The sequence below is a fragment of the Trichosurus vulpecula genome, chromosome 8, assembly GCF_011100635.1.
Source record: "Trichosurus vulpecula isolate mTriVul1 chromosome 8, mTriVul1.pri, whole genome shotgun sequence".
Classification (NCBI taxonomy): Eukaryota; Metazoa; Chordata; class Mammalia; order Diprotodontia; family Phalangeridae; genus Trichosurus; species Trichosurus vulpecula.
Window position 1 is genome coordinate 139,537,262 of NC_050580.1, and position 19,261 is coordinate 139,556,522.

Here is a 19,261-nt window from a genome sequence, read left to right on the forward strand (position 1 = left end):
CAGAAGACATGTTCTAGCTAGCCCATTCTTAGACAGTACAGATATAGAACAGGAGGCAGGGACTGGACCTGGGATTTCCCTGATGAGGGAACTTCCAGGTGAAGATGCTCCCTCTACGAATACAGGTCAACAAGAGAGTCGCCCAGAATACTGAGAGGTTAGGTGACTTGCTCCAGTAACACAGAAGGTATACAGCAGAGGCAGGACTTGAATTTAGGTGTCCCTGGTTCCAAGGCCATCCTTCTTCTCCACTAGCCCTGATGGCAGCATAGGTACTCTAAATAAGAGGGATTTAGAACTCAGTTGATTACATTTAGAAAACTGTGCAGTGCTTTCAATAACCCCAAATCATATTGTGTCCATCTTTTTTTAGTACTATTAATATCACTGAATACCACAATTTCAGAAGAATCAAAATTTTAGGTAAGCCAAGAGGAAAGTAAGCAGTAGGTTGAACAAGCTGAGCAATATTGCTTAGGTGCAAAAAGACATCAAATGAAGGCTATATATGGAGAGAAATAGGGAGGGAAAGGGAGAGAGAGAGAGACAGGGAGACAGGAAGAGAGAAAGAGAATGACAGAGAGACAAAGAATGACAGAGAGAGAGAATAGGTGGTATGCCAACCACCATCTTGGTAACTTTTCAAACCTTAATCCCCCAATACGTATTGTCTTCTCCATTAGAATGTAAGCTTCCTGAGGTCAGGGATCGTCCAGCTTTTCTATTTGTATTCCCAGTGCTTGGCAAGTAATAAGTGCTTAATAAACGTTCTTCTTTCAGTCAGGAAGAATTCAGTGTAACATAGACAGCTCAAGTACTTCACTGGCCAGAGGAAGGCCTCTACTGCACTAGCACATTCACTACGCTGAAAAATACATCAGGATAAGTGGATATGAATGACTTTCCCTGGTATGAGGGATACACATACTAATCACGTATCCAGGGAAGTACTTAAGTACAATTTACATATGCCTTTCAAATTTATTTTCTTACAATAATTTAAAATTATAATTTACTTATTGCCACTTTAGAGACAGCCATTTTTCTACTCCTTCATAGGCATCCTTGATAAGTGACCAAGAAGTACTATAACACAAGCATATCAAAAAAAAGAGATCCTCTATAAATCCACAATTTTACTCAAAATACACTGGCTTTATTTTTAAAACAAAACAGATGAGAAGCTTAAACAAAACCAGAGGGCCATATTTTTCTAAATTCCTACATATGTCGCCTGTCCTCGATTGGGTGAGATATAGTGGAGAGATTGAGAATCAAAGCATGAAGATAAGAGAATTTATAAAAATCATAGTTCCAGTGTTGGAAAGGACTTTCAACCCCTCCATTTAGTAAATGTCAGAAAGAAGAATGTGAACCCAAGTCATCTGATTCCAGAGCTGGAGTTCCTTCCACTATATCATATCTAGTTTAATAAAAAGATGCTGAGAAAGGCTCTTTGTATTTTTAATATTTACAGTATTTTACAAAGCTCTATGCATAAAAAAAGGATATACAGAAAAAACACCACCAACTATCTATCATCAGTAATCCTCACTGGTGAGTTCACCATTTATAAGGAAGACATCATTCTGCGCAGCCTGTCACAGAGACTCATCTATAGTCATGAACGTTCAAATGATTAAAATATCATGATGAGGCCTTTCTATAAAGGTTATTAATTACCATCTGAAAGACTATATTCCATCTATGATCAGTCAACAAAAATGATTTAAAATAATTTTTTAAATACGTTAAACTAAAATAATGCCATGTACAACACTCCCTAAATCCTATCCTATTGGCATTATGTATAACTTTTATCGCCTCTGACCTTTAAATGAAACTACATTTATAGTAACTGAGCTAAACGCCACTTCCCTTTAAGTTGTCACTGTGAAAAGCATACGCTAGGCAGCTGAATAGTGGGCTAAAACTTATCTTGCTAATGTCAAGAGACATAAGCAAGATTCTTAACCTCATCCACCAGATGAGGGTCCTCTACGTCCTGGTCTCCATGAACACGTTCCACCTCCTTCTCCAGACAAAGGGTTATAACCTAGAATGACAAAGAAAATTGTCACTAAAGCCATCAATCTCCAGTTATCTTTGAAAGTCAGCAGTAAACATAATATAGGACACACACACACACACACACACACACACACAAAATTAAGTAATGAAAAGACTTCGCTTTCCCTAACTCATTCAATACCAAATGGAATTTTTTTTTGGTATGTCGAAGTCAATAGTGAACAGACTTTGAAGAGATATCTCTATCAACCAAGAGTGACCCACTTATAGCATCACAGAAGTAATGTAATTTCAGAGTTGAAAGGGGCCTCAGTAGTCATCTGATCTAATTCATGCCTGAAAAACATCCCAAAGTGATCATTCAATAATCTCCAATGAGAGGAAAGCCACTACCTTCCAAAAACAGCCCACTCCCCTTCGGTATAATTCTGCTAGTAGTTCTGGCTTCTTGGGCCAAAACCAAACAAGTCTAACCCCTCTTTCACATGACAGCCCTTCTTTTCTCCAGGGTAAACCTATGGCCCTACAGTCAATCCTCATACAGCATGGACTCTCCAAGAATTCTCCAGCTTCAATGTCCTTTCTAAAATATGGCACTCAGAACTGAACATAATACTTTGTATATGGTCGACCAAAGTTAAAGACACTGGAATTATCATTTCCTCATTCCTAAAAGTAATGACTGTTTTAATGTAGCCTGAGATTTTATTAGGTATGTGGTTACCACAATCACACTGTTGACTCATACTGAGTTTGCAATCCACAAATATCCCTAGATCTTTTTCACACAAACTGCTGTCTAACCATGTCTCCCTTATGTGAAGTTGAATTTCCGAACCCAGTAGAAAACTTTATATTGATTCCACTTACATTTCATCATATTACATCTGGTTCAATTTCACTGTCAAGTTTTTGTTTTTTTTTTGGAATCCTGACTTTCTTCCAGCATACTGGATCATCTGTTCCACCTCAGTTTTGTGTCATCTGTAAATACGATTAAGTGTGCTATCTATGCCTTTATCTAAATCATGGGGAAAAAAATGTCCAGTAGCACAAGGCCCACCAAGGATCCCTGGGCATTCCACTGGAGACCTCATTCCAGTTTGGCCTTAAACCATTAAAAACTGGTTTTCACCAGATCTTAATTCACCTAATGGTATTATTTAGCACAAATTTCTCTTATCTTTTACCAATAGAATGAAAGACTGTCAAATGCCTGGGTAAAATCTAGGTTTACCTATTCCTTTAGTAACACTGTCAACCATCTCTTTAATAACACTCCAAAAATTTACCAGGAACCTAAGCTCAGATCACTACCTTATGGTTTAGAGTAAATTCTGTTGTAGATTTCTGAAAAAAATAGGACAGTATCTGCATTTCTTTAGTTCTAAAGTTTACTTTTTTCCTCAGTCTTTCAAAGATCAGTGGCTTAATAATTACATCAACCAATTCATTCAGTAACCTTAGCTATATTATTTGTGCCAGGTGACTTGAACTCATCACAAAGACAACTTGGTGTTCCTACTATCTTCTTACTTATCTTGTGTTAGCCACACTTCTTGTTCTTTCCAGTCTGAAGATCATTCTCCTTGGTACAGAATATAAGTAAATTAAAAATGTAGCAGCTTTACATCATTTGTGCTGTCAATTGTTACCATCTTCTTCATTCCCTAGAAAGAGATATGCCCCCTTTCCACACTCTAGCTCAAAACCTTCATGATATTCTTAATGTCTCTGATTCACTGAGCTTTAGCATGTCTGACATAGGACTGTGTTGAGCTTTTGTATTCAAACCCTGTTAACTGCCCTTGCTTCCATCTTTTGTTCCCATCATTTCCACCCCAGCAACTAGCTCTTCCCTGCTAGTAAGAATGAAAAAAAAAATGGATTTTTTTTCTTATTGATTGGAGTGGTATAGCAGAAACAGCAATGAGATTTGAGTCTAAAAACGTGGGTTCAAATCTTGTCTCTACTACCTACTATTTATGTGATATCGAGCACCATGTCAGTTTCCTAATCTGTAAAATGAGGGGATTAGACTTGATTAACGATATCATGAAGGAGGCATTTATTATACTGTGGCAATTCCAGACATGATTAGTTGCTCTGCTTCGGGCAGAGAGAATGCTTCAGCAGATGCCTGGATAACTGAGGTCTTTATCACTATTATTTTATGTGCATGCCAAGCTAATCATCCACTTCCTGAACCACTTGATTACTTTAGTGTACTCTGATGACAATATCACTTCTGTTTCTGTCTCTAGGTTATTTTACCTAAACGCTCTCCAACATGCATCCTCTTTCCCCATTTCCCTATTCAAATATATTGTCTTAATATCCAATGCTACTCCTCCTTCATCATTTAACTATTTCTTCTTAATTTGGTATATACACTTCCAGAGCAACATCTAAGTAATAGACCTTAACAAATCTCTGTGAGATTGCCATGAAATCAACTTTGCCTGCTTGTGTTAGAATCTCATTTATCTTGTTACTTACAGTGTACATTTGGACATCTGTATATCAGAAGCCACTGGGTATTATTACTGGTTCCTTTCTCAGATTCTGCGTTTTGAGAAATGGAACATATTCTTCTCCTACGTTATAAGGTGTTCCTACATTCTTTTTGGTATCTAATTTCTTACACACATAAGCATTTATATGTATAAGTAGATTTCTTTCTCCTTCCTTTTCACTTTAAAGTTCTTGTTAGATTTGTTAGGCCTCCAAGCAAATTAGTACCACTTCTTAGCTATGTTCCATCCCTGGCCTCAAGTTTGTCATTGCTGTTATAAAAAATAAACAAAAAATTCCTATTCTCAGAAACCATCTCCATAATCAGCTGCTCACTACCCAAATCTGTTTTCTCCTCTGAACAATTTATTTTCAAGGGGCAGCAAGTGAGAAAAACCACTTGTGTCCTAAATCTTCAGTTCCTTGCCCAAGACTTTATAATCTTTGGCACTACTTTCTGGGTTCCTTCTGGCAAGTCATTTATGTTTACATGAATCACAAGTCATCCAAGTTGAGGAGTGGGAGGAAGAATAATACAGCAGAAAAACACTAGAGTTAGAATCAGAGGACCTGGGCTCACATGTATACTTTGTTGGTTGACTTTCAAAAAGTCATTTCATCTCCCTCAATGTCAGTTTCCTTATCTGTAAAATAAGGAAGTAAAACCAGATGGCCTCTAAGTTTCCTTCGAGCTCTAAATCTATGAGCCTTGAGAGATTCTGTCATGTCTTACATCAGGGCTGTCCAAAATGCAGCCCGCACGATTTATGTGGCCCACCTACAAGCGTAGAAATTTACATAAATGCTTTAGTAAATGAAGCCCAGCTACTGCAGAGCTCTCACTAAAATGGCAAATCAAAATATATTGTCTATTGTTTCAATAAAAACCTAAGGCTGGACAACCCTGTCTTACATAAATGATCCAGGAAAACAAGAGTCTTCCTTACTGTTATTAGACAAATATACAGCTGCTTTAGGGTCCTTTCAACACAAAGTCACAAATCACAACTACTTTTTATATATCTTCTCTGACCCTGAATGGACTCTGACCTCAGAGCATCTTCACAAACTACTTCATCATTCCTTGGAAGACAAGTTGTACTGTCTTCCTTGGAGATTATAGCTCCTTCCACTTTACAAAACCTCAAATTTGTTTCTTAGTTTCAAATGTTCACACAGTCCTTACATTTTCCCACCCATTAACACCTAACACAGATAAGAATTTCCCTCTAATTATCCTTCAGATCCTTTTTCCTCTTCTTTAGGTTAATTAATTTAGATTAGAAAGTTCAGCAGACTGACTACACATGTATAGCCTAGGTCAAATTGCTTGCTTTGTCAATGTAGGGAGATGAGAAGGAAGGGTAGAAGAGAATTTGGAAAAAAAAATAAGAATGCTGAAGTTGTTTTTACATGTAATTGGGGAAAAATAAAATATTAAATTAAAAAAAAGTTCAGCAGAATGGTACATAGTTTGGTCCCCTTCCTTCCACCTTCTACCTTCATCCAGCAAATGACATAAAACAGCATTTTGATAAAACCATCACAAATTGTGTGATTCACAATTTGTCCCTTTCCCCAGGGGCTCATTATATTTTTCATGTTAACTGTAATTAATATAGCAAAATTTCATTATTATAAAAACTACATTTCCTGCAAAATACACTCACCTCTCACATCCTACAGGAGAATAAAAGAAATGTCATGTCTAGTGTCTCACTCTCAAAGAACTGTTTTATAACAAGAATCTTAATATATAAAATGGAGACTATAAAATGAAATATGATTTAGTGTCAAAATGGGTAAAAGAGAAAAATGACAGTAGAACCATATAATGAATTGGGAATTTAAAATTTTATAAAATGACACTTGTGATACAGTACAAAGGCCACTAGCCTTGGAGTCAGAAGATTTTGATTCAAATCCTGCCTCTGACACTTACTACCTGTGTGACCTTGGACAAGCCACTTAAGTTTCTCTGTGCCTCAGTTTCCTCATTTGTAAAGTGAGAACTCATATCTCTGTATCCACAAACTTATTAGAATTAAAAAAAATCTTTTTCCCCAAAACTCATTTGAGCCTCTCAGGCCAGTTATTACAGTTGATTACAAACAGGGGCAACTACAAGGATTTTGATCTCACTTCCTGACTTCTAACTCACTGGTTTCAGAGCATGAAAGCAGCAGTTGTCCAGTTTTTGAGTGTGATAATGAATGACTGTTCTTTCATACCAATTTTTCTATGGGTTTATGGGCCCTAAAGTCCATTTTAAGCATAATACAATGTGCTTCCTTTATTAAATATATCCAAGAACTAAAACTGCTTTCAACAAAACAATTTAGTTAGTACTTACCACTTCGCAAAGGTTTTCTGTCAGATTTAGGCTTTGGTATAGTTGAAGAACTCGAAGAACCAGGTTCAGGGTTCTGCTGTTGATATATAAAACAAATATGCTTTCTATAAGTAATTTTCAAATCTTATTTTAAAAGTAATTCACTTATAATGTGAAACTATAGGATAAAATTTGTCACCTCTGGCCGCTTTTTAGCACTTCCTTTATAGCTTTTTCCTTCTTGCATGCTTTCCCACATCTCTATCTTCTGTCTTCTTTTCTCCTCTTCAAGCTAAGGATTAAATATGGTAATCATTAACATATACATGTTTACATGTTTATGTAAACACATAATGCATACAATTCTCAAACCATTATCCTAAAAACACTTGACAAGTCTTTTATATCTTAAACCTTTGTCACAAAATTTTCCTTTTCTTGAGTTTTTAAAACAATTTTAAAATTGAAGCCTGTTGAACTGCTGAACTGTCAACTTAATTAGAAACAAAACCAAAACATTCACTTTTGCACACAATTCCTCCTATACCTCCAAGTATGCAAAAGGAGTGCCACAGAAGCTTTTGCCAAGGAGAGAACTAGAAAACAAGACAGCAAAAGGTCTTATATCAAGAGAAAAGAAATAGGAAAGAATGAGCAATAACCTTGGCCAAGTTACTTTTCCTTCCTGGGCATGATTATAAAATGATGGACTAGTGGCCTCTGTGGCTCTTTCTCGCTCTGCATCTATGATCCAGTTATGGCTAGCCCAGGCCAATTCTTCTAGCCATTTCATTTTATAGATGAGCAATGTGAAGCTTCAAATAGGTCACACAAGAAGTAAGTAGCAAAGACAGGATGTGAACCCACATCCCTGACTAAATCCCATGGTCTTTCCCTCTGTTCCATACTAAGTTTCTGGAACTCTTAAAGCATGGTTTTAATTTAAATAATTTGTTAGAGAAGCAACTAAGTTTCTGTTTTATACAAAGAGAACATTCTTATTTGATAAAACTTCATGCTGACATGCAAGATTCATTCATTTCTAAAAAAGACATACTAAACATTTTAAAGAAGTGATTAAGTTCCAGCTACATCAAAAAAAACAGAATGATTTGGCTATTTATCCAAGGTAAATAAGATGCCATTGAGAAATAGATCACTTATAATTCAACAAGTCAACAATCATGGATATTTTTGATTTACTAACTAGAATAAAAATTCATTCAAACAATGAGTAATTATTTTACTATAACTGAATAACTCATGTAGTCTGGTCTTTTTTTTCTTCAACAAGGGTATTTTTAAAGCCAGAAAGGAGCATATTTATCTTCATATAATACTTTTAAACTACTTAATTTCTTTGGATACTCAAATCCACAGATTAAGAAGTTATACAAATATTTCCTTAATGTTTACCATATAACCTAGACTGATTAGACATTGGTTCTGACCAGGTTAGGTAGAGTGGTTTTCTCTAAACTTTTCTAGATTACCTATAAAAGAACACTATAAAACTGAATATGAATATAGTTCATGGTTTGCTGTGAAATATTTGTAAAACTTTGCTCAAAATGTTAGATGAATTGTGCATTTTAATAGAAAGCCCAGTCCTTATTCCATAATGGCATTTTTCAGCTTCAATATAGCCAAAATTACATACCTTTTTTAAAAAGTAAAAACTGTTAACAAAACCAGAAAGGATTTCCTGTTTTTTCAGTATAGCGATAGTGTAATAAATGTACTTTGAACCCCAGAATGTCTTTGAATTTCACAATTATTTCCATTTTCCTTTTGAAAATGGCCTAATTAGTTATGGGTGGCAAGTAGCTCATATTTTAACTTTTTTGGAGGGTACTGTTAGAAGGGATTCTGGGTAACCTAGACCGACTTCTACCCAAAGTGTGAATCCTGTCTACATTTACAAGAAATAGTTTCCCTATTTCCTTTGAACACATTTAATGACAACCACTTTGTTCCATTCCTAGACAGCTCTAATTGATATTTTAGGAAGTATTTTCCTTCTGCTGAGTTCAAATCTTTCTTAATAGGCTCACAGATAGAGATCTGACAAAGATCTCAAGGAGTCATTTTAGTCTACTCCCTTTGTTTCATAGATGAGAAAACTAAGGACCTACAGAGGTTAAATGATCAACCCAAAGTCACACAGGGAAATAAAATGCAAAGTTAGAAGCTGAACCTATGTCCCCTGATCTCAAATTCAGCATTCTTTCTATTGTACCACACTGCCTCCAGAAATCTCAATGTCCTGTTCTCTATCTTCTGCCCTTCTGGGGCCATGCAAAACAAACCTACAGTCTCTTCCACATGCAGATCTTTAAAATATCTGGCCCCCTCTACATTTTCTCTTCTTTAAGTATTCTCAGTTCATTTAACCATTTCCAATTAACCAAGATTTCAAATCCCTTTAAGATTTTGGGTATCCTTATTTGTATGCACTCCTGTCACTTTCCCTTCTGAAATGAAGTACCCAGAGTGTGACCAATACTTCAGCCATGGTCTGAGGAATATACAATAGAACTACTGCCTCCCTCATTCTGGACACAACTTCTATTATTCTAACAAAGATCATATTAGCAGTTGTGGCTGCTACATCATACTCTTGACTCATATTGAGCTTGCCACATACTAAAAGCATTTTACTTTTTAATAAAGTGCTTTCAAACAGATACTGCATTTATAGCTGGTTTTTAAAAATCTAAATGCCAGGCTTTATACTCATCTCTACTAACTTTATGACTTTCATTTTTTAAAGTAACTTGCTATGAAATTAATATTGAACATCAACACAACTAAACTTTAATAATTATTTATATTTAGTCTTAATACTGTAACTTTTCAGTCTATCACTAAGCCTCCCTCAGAAATATTATTTGCTCCCTTTTCTTTTAATATGGTTGGAGTATGTAGTCTTTTCTTCTAGCTCTGTTTTGCATTTTATCATGAATTTATTTCTATATCTACTTATATTCCTCACATTTGCTGGTCACAATTTATTTAACTATTACCCTACTGTTAGACATTTAGATTATTTCATATGCAAACATATGTACATACACAGAGAGACATATATACACACACACAAATAGATACAATTAGAATGCTATGAAAAATCTTTAAACAGTTAGTTTTTTGTTATTTTATGATATTTCTCAACAATGGAATTATTAAGGGAAAGGGTATGGTTATTTTTGTTGCTTTTTACTGCCAGACTAGCCTCCTAAAGGAGTCTACAAATTTTCAATTCTACCAACTCAAAATTAACCTATTTTTTTCAAAACCCTGCTAACATCATTTCATTGCTTTTAATAATTTTTACTAATTTGATGTTGTGTGCTGACGTGTCCAAGGTGTTTAAATTTGTATCTCTTTGACTTACTGGGTACAGCATTTTTAAGTTACTAACAATTTTTTCCTCTTTTGAAAATTCTGCTTTCATATCTGCCAACCATTCTACCTTGAATTTTTAAAAAAAAATGTCCATTAAGTATGTTAGATGTCAAGTTTTTCTGTCATTTATCATATATATATTTCCACATTTTGTTCTTGTACTGAATAGAAATCTTAATGTCTACCTTGCCCCTAATAACTGCATTCATTAAACAGAAAACACTATCTCCCCACAATTAAGAAAGATGTATTATTTTTTCCATATTTTAAATAATTTTTAAGATATTTGTTAAATAAAGAATTTTTTCTGTGTTTTTTTTAATTCCCATATTTGTTTTTCTTCTCCAGTTTTTTTTTTCCTTTTAATAGTCTTTAAAGATGGGGTAATTTCTTTCATTATTTTCCTTGGTATTTGTATTTATTTACATTTCTTGTATTTTTCTTAACTGAGGCATTTACAAAACAAACAATCTACATGCATTAGTTTTTGTAGGAATGGTTAACGCCTCTCTTTTACTGAACTTCAGGTTTGCAAGTTATGTCACTTTGGGTACTTCTTGAACTCCTGTGCTTTTAGATTATTTCATTCCTTTCTTCTGTTTCTGATAGAGAAGAGTCTTGTGTCATTCAAATTTCCTTAATTTATTGTCTGTCACAAAACTGTTAAAATTTAATCATTATGTATATTGGAATTTGCAAGATAAGCATTTTTCTAAAAAAATTTCTGAAGGTCATCTGTGAATTCTTTTGCTTGGCACTTTGTTTTCAAGTTTGGGGTGATTTTCTTGTATTACAGCATTCAAGTTGGAACTGTCACATGCTTCTGAGAGGCCTTTAATCCTTAAGTTGTCCCTATACATCCTGTCTTTGAGATCACTATGTCTGATTTTTTTATTTTCTACGAATATATCAAATGTTAATCTTTTATGCAAATTTAATTGGGCATCTGTTCTACTCCACTGATGTATCTATTTTTTGATAAATATTAGATAGTTTTTGTGATAATTACTTTGTCGTACAAAATCCTGGATGAAAGGCCTGATATTTTTTACATTTCTATCACTTCAATCTTATCCCACAGTTGTATGAGCTTCCTCCCTTCCCAGAAATGGTGATCTAAAAGCCTTCTTCAGAGAGTCTCAATGAGTATTTTGTAGATTTTTGTAGACAGTTCAGGAAATTAATATTTCTATAAGACCATCCTCAAATCACTTAAAACAATATTCTATACTTCAGCACTTCAGTTATAAGTGGTTCTTTTATCTTTTTACACCCAAGCAATATAGTAATCAGTTTAAAATGGTCGCTCAACTCTGAGGTTTCACCCTACACCCAGAAAAGTGGCAAAGATGACAAAAGACAGAAAGACAATGTTGGAGGGATTGTGAAAAGTTAGGTACACTAATGCAAGTTAGGCACGTTAATGGACTATTAGGACTAACTGAAAGCAGAGACTAAAATGTCCATACCATTTGTACCAGAGATGGCACTACTAGGCACAAAGGTCCCAAGACACACCAAAATATTCAAAGCAGCATTTTCTGTAGTAGCAAAGAACTTAAAATAAAGCAGATGCTCAGCGACTGGGAAATAGCCAAATGAACTGCGGTACATGAGTGTAATGGAATATCACTATGTTGTCAGAAACAATGAATATAATGAACACAGAGAAGCATGGAAAGGTTTCCATGAACTGATGCAAAATTCAGTGAACAGAACCAAGAAAACAATCTACACAATGACCAAAACAATGTAAATGGAAAGAACAACAAAGAGAAAACAGGAAGCTGGGACCCCAAAGAAGAGATAAAAGAAGACACTTCTACTCTTCTTTGCAGAGGCAAAGGAATTTTGTGGAACACTGCATACAATGTCAGACTTTTTTAAAATGTTAATTTTGTTGAACTTTCTTTTTTTCTTTGTTATAAAGGATGGTTCTCTGGAAGAGGTGAGGGAAAGGACATGGTACCAAATGTAGATAACATAAAAATAAAATATATTACCAATAGTTCATTTTTAAAAATATTTGTTCAATGAATTAATAACTTCTACAAAGGAGTTCTTGCTATCTGTATTCATGTGGTGAGTAAAAAATTTATTTGCATTCGGGTGGCATTTTGAAGCTTCTTACATAGACAGTTTGTTACACAGAGATTCTCATAGTAACAGTATTTGATATATAATGGAAACCTTCTTTGCTGCTAAATTAAACTACCATATGAAGAATGCACAACAGAAGTTGCATTAGGCAAGATAAACTATACTTAGGAACGTAGCACTCAACTCTCAAATCAATCAACATGTGCATTGCTGAAAACAGTCAATGGACTAAAGGAACTTACTCATGTAAGGTAAAGTCAATGTGCACAAAGTGTATATTCTTGAGACAGCACAGAAATACTTTAGTAATAATAAGAGAACAAAATATGCAAAGAACATTTGGTTATGTGCCATACTACACGATTCCCACTATCCAGAATAAGCAACTTCTTGTCCTAGGTAGAGATATATGATGGAACAAAAAAGGATAAGAAGTATACGAAGATATTCCAGATTCTGGAATCAAATGAGAAAAATAAAAACATGAAAAACTACTCTTCCCATGTGATCCCCAATACACACATAAGTATTAAATAAAAGTTTTTTAAAAGCCTATTAGCCCCAATCTTTCATACCTGCTTTAATTTTTCTTTATACTTTTCAGCTTGTTTATTTAATTCTTCTTGCATTCTCAAACGAGCAGCTGCTAAAGCTTCCTGTTGTTTAACAACAACATCAGGTTCTAGAAAATCAAGACAGGAAAAGAATCACAAAACATTACTTTGAAAAACAAGAAAATGTAAAAAAAAATCACTTCCCATTCCCCATTAATATATTTATTCCATACAGTTCTAGTTTGTTTTTAGTTTTATGAGTACTTATATTTTGGAAGATATTTTATTACTAAAATTCAGCAGCTTGGCAGTGAAGCACCATGGTTCAATGGGGAAAAAAAAAAACACCTCTTGATTTGGAGGTAGAGAGCCCAGGGTTGGAATCCTGGTTTTTCCTTAATTTTTATTTAGTTCTACTTGCTACCTGTAGTGACCTTGGACAAGTCACTTTCTGGGCCTCAGTTTTTTTCATCTGTAACATGAGGGGTAATGACAATTTGATGGAGAGGAAAGAATAAAATCTTTTTGAGGATAAGGATGGGAAGACAGGTAGATGAGAAAAACTTTCCTGGATATGTCACCTGAACAAAATTGAAGGATTCTAAGAGGTAGAGGTGAGGAGGGCATAGGTTTTAGAGCTATGAGAGAAATCCGAGTCAGGAATTATGTAAAGATATTGCTTTAGAGCAGGAGTTCCTAATTGTTTTTAATGTAATGTACTCCTTTGGTAGCCTGTTAAAGTCTACGGGTCTTTCCAAAATACTTTTTTTAAAAATTCATAATCAAAGGGGAAAAAACAAAAAAAAATATTTTTTAAATACAAAATTTTAGTCCTTTATTTTCAGGGAAAGAGTCAAAATTTAGTCAGGAGCCAAGTGGGGTGAATAAGACTGCTTAATATCAGCTTTAGTCAAACAAACAAACAACAAACAAGGCTGTGACTTTAAAATAACCAGACAGGATCCTAGATGACTCACAAATTTAATGTTAAGAATTGTATCCTAGTACTGGATATATCCTGAGTGTCAGGTTGCCAAAAAAAAGAAACAAAACAAAAAACCCAAACCCTAATAAACCTGGCTACAATTTCTTTTGAGATTGGGTACATGTTCATTTAATTTTTATAAGCATAAGAATTTGAAGCATGGTAGTTTGTAGCAATGTGGCAGTAATGCAAACTACAGCAGTTACGAGTTAACTTAGGGTTTTCAGTCAAAATTATAGCAGTTCCAGGTTTAGATGGCAGAAGTAAAGGATCCCCACTAGTCATCTAGACTTCAGCTAACATCCAAAGACAGTCTTTGCTTCCCTCTGAGGCTTAAAGACCCAGCAGGCACTTGATAAAATGTCAACTGAATTGAATCCTTCCAGATTCCTCTGATGACTATTATTTGAGCTGTGACTTGAGACTGGATGCCAATATTGCCTTAAAGCAACAGGTTGCCTCTCTTTCCTTGATTTTTCTTTTCCTTAAAAACCAAGAAAATTCACATGGCTCCTAAATTTGGAAGCTGACTTGCAGATCCAAAGAGGAAAATTTTTTAAGCCTTGATACAGGTCTATAAATAGGTATAAAAGACATAGAACTACCCTTTTGGGAAAACTGCGAAATTTTATTTTTAATCAATCCTATAAAGTGCTACTTATAAAATACAAAACAATGAAATGTTATATACCATGTAAAGCATACTATCAAGGTGAAAATTCAAGGAACTTTCATACAATTATAATCCTAGATCAAGAATAAATCAACAGTATATTCATCAAAATGTATTTAAATTCCAACTCTTCTTTTTAAAGCTACCACCATCTTGATATCATTAATTACATGATGTCTAAGTGTAAAAATAATTAGGTGCCCAGGACATCACTTCTATTTTCACATTTCTTATTTATTTATTTGCAACTACAGACCTATATTGGATGCACCCGATGCATCCAAGCTTCTTTGTGTCATGACTCTGAAGTTACCGGAAAGCTTTTGAAAGATGAGGTACAGAATAACCAAGCTGAAAAGAAGGTACCAGCCATAATTGGAAAGCAGCCAGCCCACTAGAAAAATGAAAAAAAAAAGTTATTAGCCATTCTCACATTGGTGTCTCTATCTCTGTCAGCTGACTTTTCCCTCAAAGGAAACATAAGGCCACATAAGCAAACTCCAGGTGTGACAATTGCTATTGGCATGACTCATGCAAAACAATCCAAGTGCTGCAAGGAGTTGAGAAACAATTTAAGTATCACGTGAAATAGATAACTTGGGGGTTGGGTGGGCCAGTCACTCAATATGAGTGCTGGGGGGATACAAAAAATGGCAAATGACAGTCCCTGCTCCTCCAGGTGCTCACTTCCAAGAGTCAACTGGGTTGGACGAAAAGGGACTCATGTCTCACACTACGAACCACCGAAGGATTCATAAAGGACACAAAAAGTCGATTTCATTTCAGAAAGTCACAAGCTGGGTGTGTGTGTGCGGGGGGAGTGGTGGTCGCACCAATGCGCCCGAAGCTTCCCAAGCTTGACTCTTGCCTGGGGGGGGGGGGGGGGTAGAGGGGGGCGGGGTGCGAACCCTCGTCCTCACATGCAATGGGTTTTGTGTTTGCTTCTACTGAGGACCCTCCTCCCCCCACCCCACTACTCGTTAGTTGAAAGGTCCCCTTTCTCTCTTCAGCTTCAGCCCGGCGACTTCCTCCCTGCTGGGGCGAGCGGCACGTTTATCCAGACCCATGCTCCCCAAGCACAGGACTGCACCGTCACGCTGAACTTGACTGCCCAGCGGAGGAGGCCGAGGTTTCACTGTGGGGCTCGACCTCGGGCCCCCTGCCTTGGACTCCGAGCAGGGATGGGCAGACACGTCCAAGGGGAGCTCCAGCGAACATGACCCGGCGTCTCTGGCACCGAGTTGCTGAGGACGCTGCCGGGGACGTGAGAAGGCCGAGTTCCAGGGGTGGGAGTGGAGGCGGGGTGGGGAGAGGGTGCACGCGCCGCCGCACTGACTAACGGTTCCTGGGGTGAGGGTCGGGCGAGCGCTCCCCGGACCTTTGCACCGGTCTCCCTACCCTCAGTCTCTCGCCGGCCCACCACGCCCCGCCACGCCACTGCCACAACCTCCGCGGCTCCCGCGGCAGGACGCGGCAAGGAAAGAGCAGACCAGTTTGTACGTTATCCCTTCAAAGGTTCCGACCGGCTCACCTGTGTTCTGGAGAAAGCGGATTCCCTCCTGTTCTAAGGCTGGCTTAGCCAGCAGCCGCTTCTCCTCGTCCGGGTCCATTTTCCAGGCCGTCGCTGCTCGTTTTAAGGTCGGAGGATCCGGGATACAGACCAGCTCGTGCAAACACACCATTCGTCTGGCGGAACGGGAGCCCCCGCCCCTCCGGCCAATGCAGCGCCGAAGCGTCAACGGGGACAGCCAATCAGAGAGAAGCGAGGCGGGCTCCGACGGGTAGAGGAGGCGGAGAAATGGAAAAGAAGCCGGAGTGGTTGGATGGGGAAGAGGGAAGAGGTAGGGGCGGGGGATTAAGAAGGGAAAGAGGGGTGGGGAGAGGGAGGAGGAGGAGGAGGAGGAGGGAGAGGGCGGAGTCAGGAAGAGGGAGAAAAGAGTTCAAGTTCTTTGTAATGAACGCGAGGCATTCCCGTGCACTCACGACTTGACCCACTTCCAGTTCAACACCTGTTTGATCAAATGTGTATTGAACCTCATCGCGGTTTGGTTTTAAAAGCCCTTCACAGAGTGGCTCCAGGCGCCAGCCTACCTTTCCCGAAGTGTCATCCTCCTCCACACCTTCCTAAATTCCAGCCAAACTGGACTGCTTACTGGTCATTTCATACCCTATCTCCGGATTCTGTGCCTTTTAAACGGACTGTCTCCCGTTCCTGGAATGCACTCTACCTAGACCTCCAGACTGTAGCTATGGTATATTGAACAGAATGCTGCACTGACTGTCAGCAGGTCAATTCAAATTTCACTGACTCCAAGAGCCACTGCAGTTTTTAATTGTATTATCCTCCCAGTTGAACTGGGCAGCTCACTATAAAAAGCTTACCGCTACACCTTCGGGTCACTATACATAACTTTCCAGGTACAGTTGCTATAGTATGGGGGTTGGGGGTGGTGCTGAAGCCAGCTCTAACAGACTCAGGAATGCCCCTAAACTCCTCAGAAATCAACAAACCTATTAATCAGGGTTTATTGTTTTGTTGATCTAGACTTAAGTGATGGAGAAAGTGTTAAAGATTAAACTTAAAGATATGTTGTTGTGTGCACATTTGTTCGGAGAACAAGTTGTTAAACATTTACCATTACACCACTGTATGTAGGGCAATAAGGCACTTAATGGGTATGGGTTAAAAAGCATTTACTAAGTACTAAGCACAGTACTAGGAACTAAGCATACAAACAGAAAAGTGAAGACAGTCCTTACTTTAAAGAGATTATGTTAGACTAGGAGACACAAAAGTAGTGGTGGCCAGGGAGAAGCATTTTGGTCTGCAAATTTGGAAATAGCATTATTCCTTTATGGTTAGTTTGGAAGAGGGATAGAGAGGGAGAAAGGGTTCTCATTGAGGCAAGGAGAGATAACAGTGAAAGGGGACTATACTTCCACAGATGTAAAACTATAGTGACAATATGGTGTCCTGGTAAGAGCACTTAATCTGGAGTTAGAAAGTCTGTATTCCAGTCCTTTGTTACTAGTACAGGTTACTTAGTATTTTGTAAAACCTAGCTAATATATGTGAAAATTAGTTCCTTTCTTTTCCAGTAGTGTGGCATTCATTGACTAAACATCACACAGGGTAGAAACCCTTGAAGATCTTCCCCACAAGAGCTATTATTACACTCTCGTTGGTTTGCTTCCTTTGGAGTGCCTGGTTACCCAATTAGAACTGAGAGCTCCTTCAGTATATGATAGAAAGATTTTTGGGGGGACAAGTGCAATTTTCATCCACTGACAGGAAAGTCATCAGTCTATGCTAACAAGAGATTCCAGGTTAGTTGTGACAATTAAAAACCTGAGAGTTTCTGAGTAATTAATAACTTTATTAGGCTATTTAATGATCAATACATTGATGGTCAGTGGTTTCTCTGGGTAACTAGACAAAACATAGAAAGGCTGAAAGTCTTAACATACTTTTGGAAAAGAGGGACCCCCTGACAAGTAAAAATCAACCCTGATCGGTGGACACTTTAATGAGTGGAGTTTGATGTATCTTCAGCTCTTTCTGCTAAGAAAAGGGCTTGATCACAAAACTCAGCTGCCTCCAGCAATCTGGACAGAGGAAATCATCTCCACCCACACCATTCTGGTTGGTTTTCTCCTTCTTTAACTGGGTCATCCTAAACTCCAATGGAGGAATGTAAGGATATGGGTTTATTTTGCAACAGCAAGAAATCATCTACATTAGATTCTATCTACACTCTAAATAGAAGATGTCCTAGTTGGGTGGGGTCCTGTCCAAGACAGAGGAGTATGTTCCCCGAGGACTAGGGCAATCTCCTCTATCAGCTATGTCCTTCAGAGGCTAGCTGACTGATCTACAGGGGCTGGTTCCTCAATTATAAAATAGAAAAAGCCTTAATCCTAATTTGATTGTCAATATAATAGCAAAATATTAATTTCCTTCATTTGACTCCAACCCCAGAAGTTAGAAATTCAGTTTAACTCCAGGTAGAGCATGAACAATGAATACTTATGAATGACAAGCTTTGTGCTAACTGCTGGGGATATATACAAAAGCAAGGAGCTAACATTCTAAAGGGGTAGACAAATATGAACAGTGGTAGCCAGGGAAGGTAGTTTTGGCCTGAGAAATCACAAAGACGGTGAGTGGTACAAATGGGCAGTCCACTTACAAACCCAAGGCCAGGGCAGTGTTTATTACTGATTTGGAAGCCAGACATGAAAACGGGACAGCAAATGATAATCGACCCAATACTGCCATTGCCACCGGAAGGGAAATGTCAATCTACTCTCCTTGGGCCTCATTCACTATCTTGGTAATTTTTCAAACCAAAATATCCTTTCCTGACCAGTATCTCATTCTAGGCATGTTCTGTGATGGTTTGGTTTAGTGTGATTGACGATGAGAACCTGTGGTCTCAGGAAGCACAGAGCCAATGACACTGCCATTACCTCTAATATGGCTGATAATTAGAGAGGGAAGAGACCTCCAAGGTCACCCAGTCCAACCTGAACAATACAACATCTTCAAAAAGTCTATAGCTTCCACTCCCCAGCTATATCCTCACCATACTATTCTCTTTCCATCTCCACCACAAACTTGGACTAGGCTTCTAGGTCCCAGACTCTGATAGATAAGATTTTCT

At 37.5% G+C, this 19,261-nt stretch overlaps 1 protein-coding gene across 2 annotated transcripts; it reads right to left on the bottom strand.

Annotated features, from left to right (window-relative positions):
• Positions 1-1,134: 1,134 nt before the first annotated feature.
• On the bottom strand, positions 1,135-16,297 carry SELENOS (selenoprotein S). 2 transcript variants are annotated; one of them, XM_036737151.1, is made up of 6 exons: positions 16,129-16,297; positions 14,854-14,991; positions 12,961-13,067; positions 7,077-7,169; positions 6,899-6,974; positions 1,135-2,056 (listed from the first exon to the last, which is right to left on the bottom strand). In XM_036737151.1, exons 1-6 carry the CDS (start codon positions 16,277-16,279, stop codon positions 1,977-1,979), a joined length of 645 nt encoding a protein of 214 aa, XP_036593046.1. In that variant the 5' UTR covers positions 16,280-16,297; the 3' UTR covers positions 1,135-1,976. The 2 variants fall into 2 exon arrangements, with proteins under 2 accessions (XP_036593046.1, XP_036593047.1); XM_036737152.1 differs by having other exon boundaries at positions 6,899-6,971; positions 16,129-16,279.
• Between the last annotated feature and the right edge of the window lie 2,964 nt (positions 16,298-19,261).

Coding starts and splice junctions, on each gene's coding strand:
- SELENOS (XM_036737151.1), bottom strand. CDS start 16,279: ATGGTGTGTTTGCACGAGCTGGTCTGTATCCCGGATCCTCCGACCTTA. Junction 14,992..16,128: donor CCGCTTTCTCCAGAACACAG/GTGAGCCGGTCG, acceptor TCATTTTTCTAG/TGGGCTGGCTGCTTTCCAAT. Junction 13,068..14,853: donor ATCGGGTGCATCCAATATAG/GTCTGTAGTTGC, acceptor TTGATTTTCTAG/AACCTGATGTTGTTGTTAAA.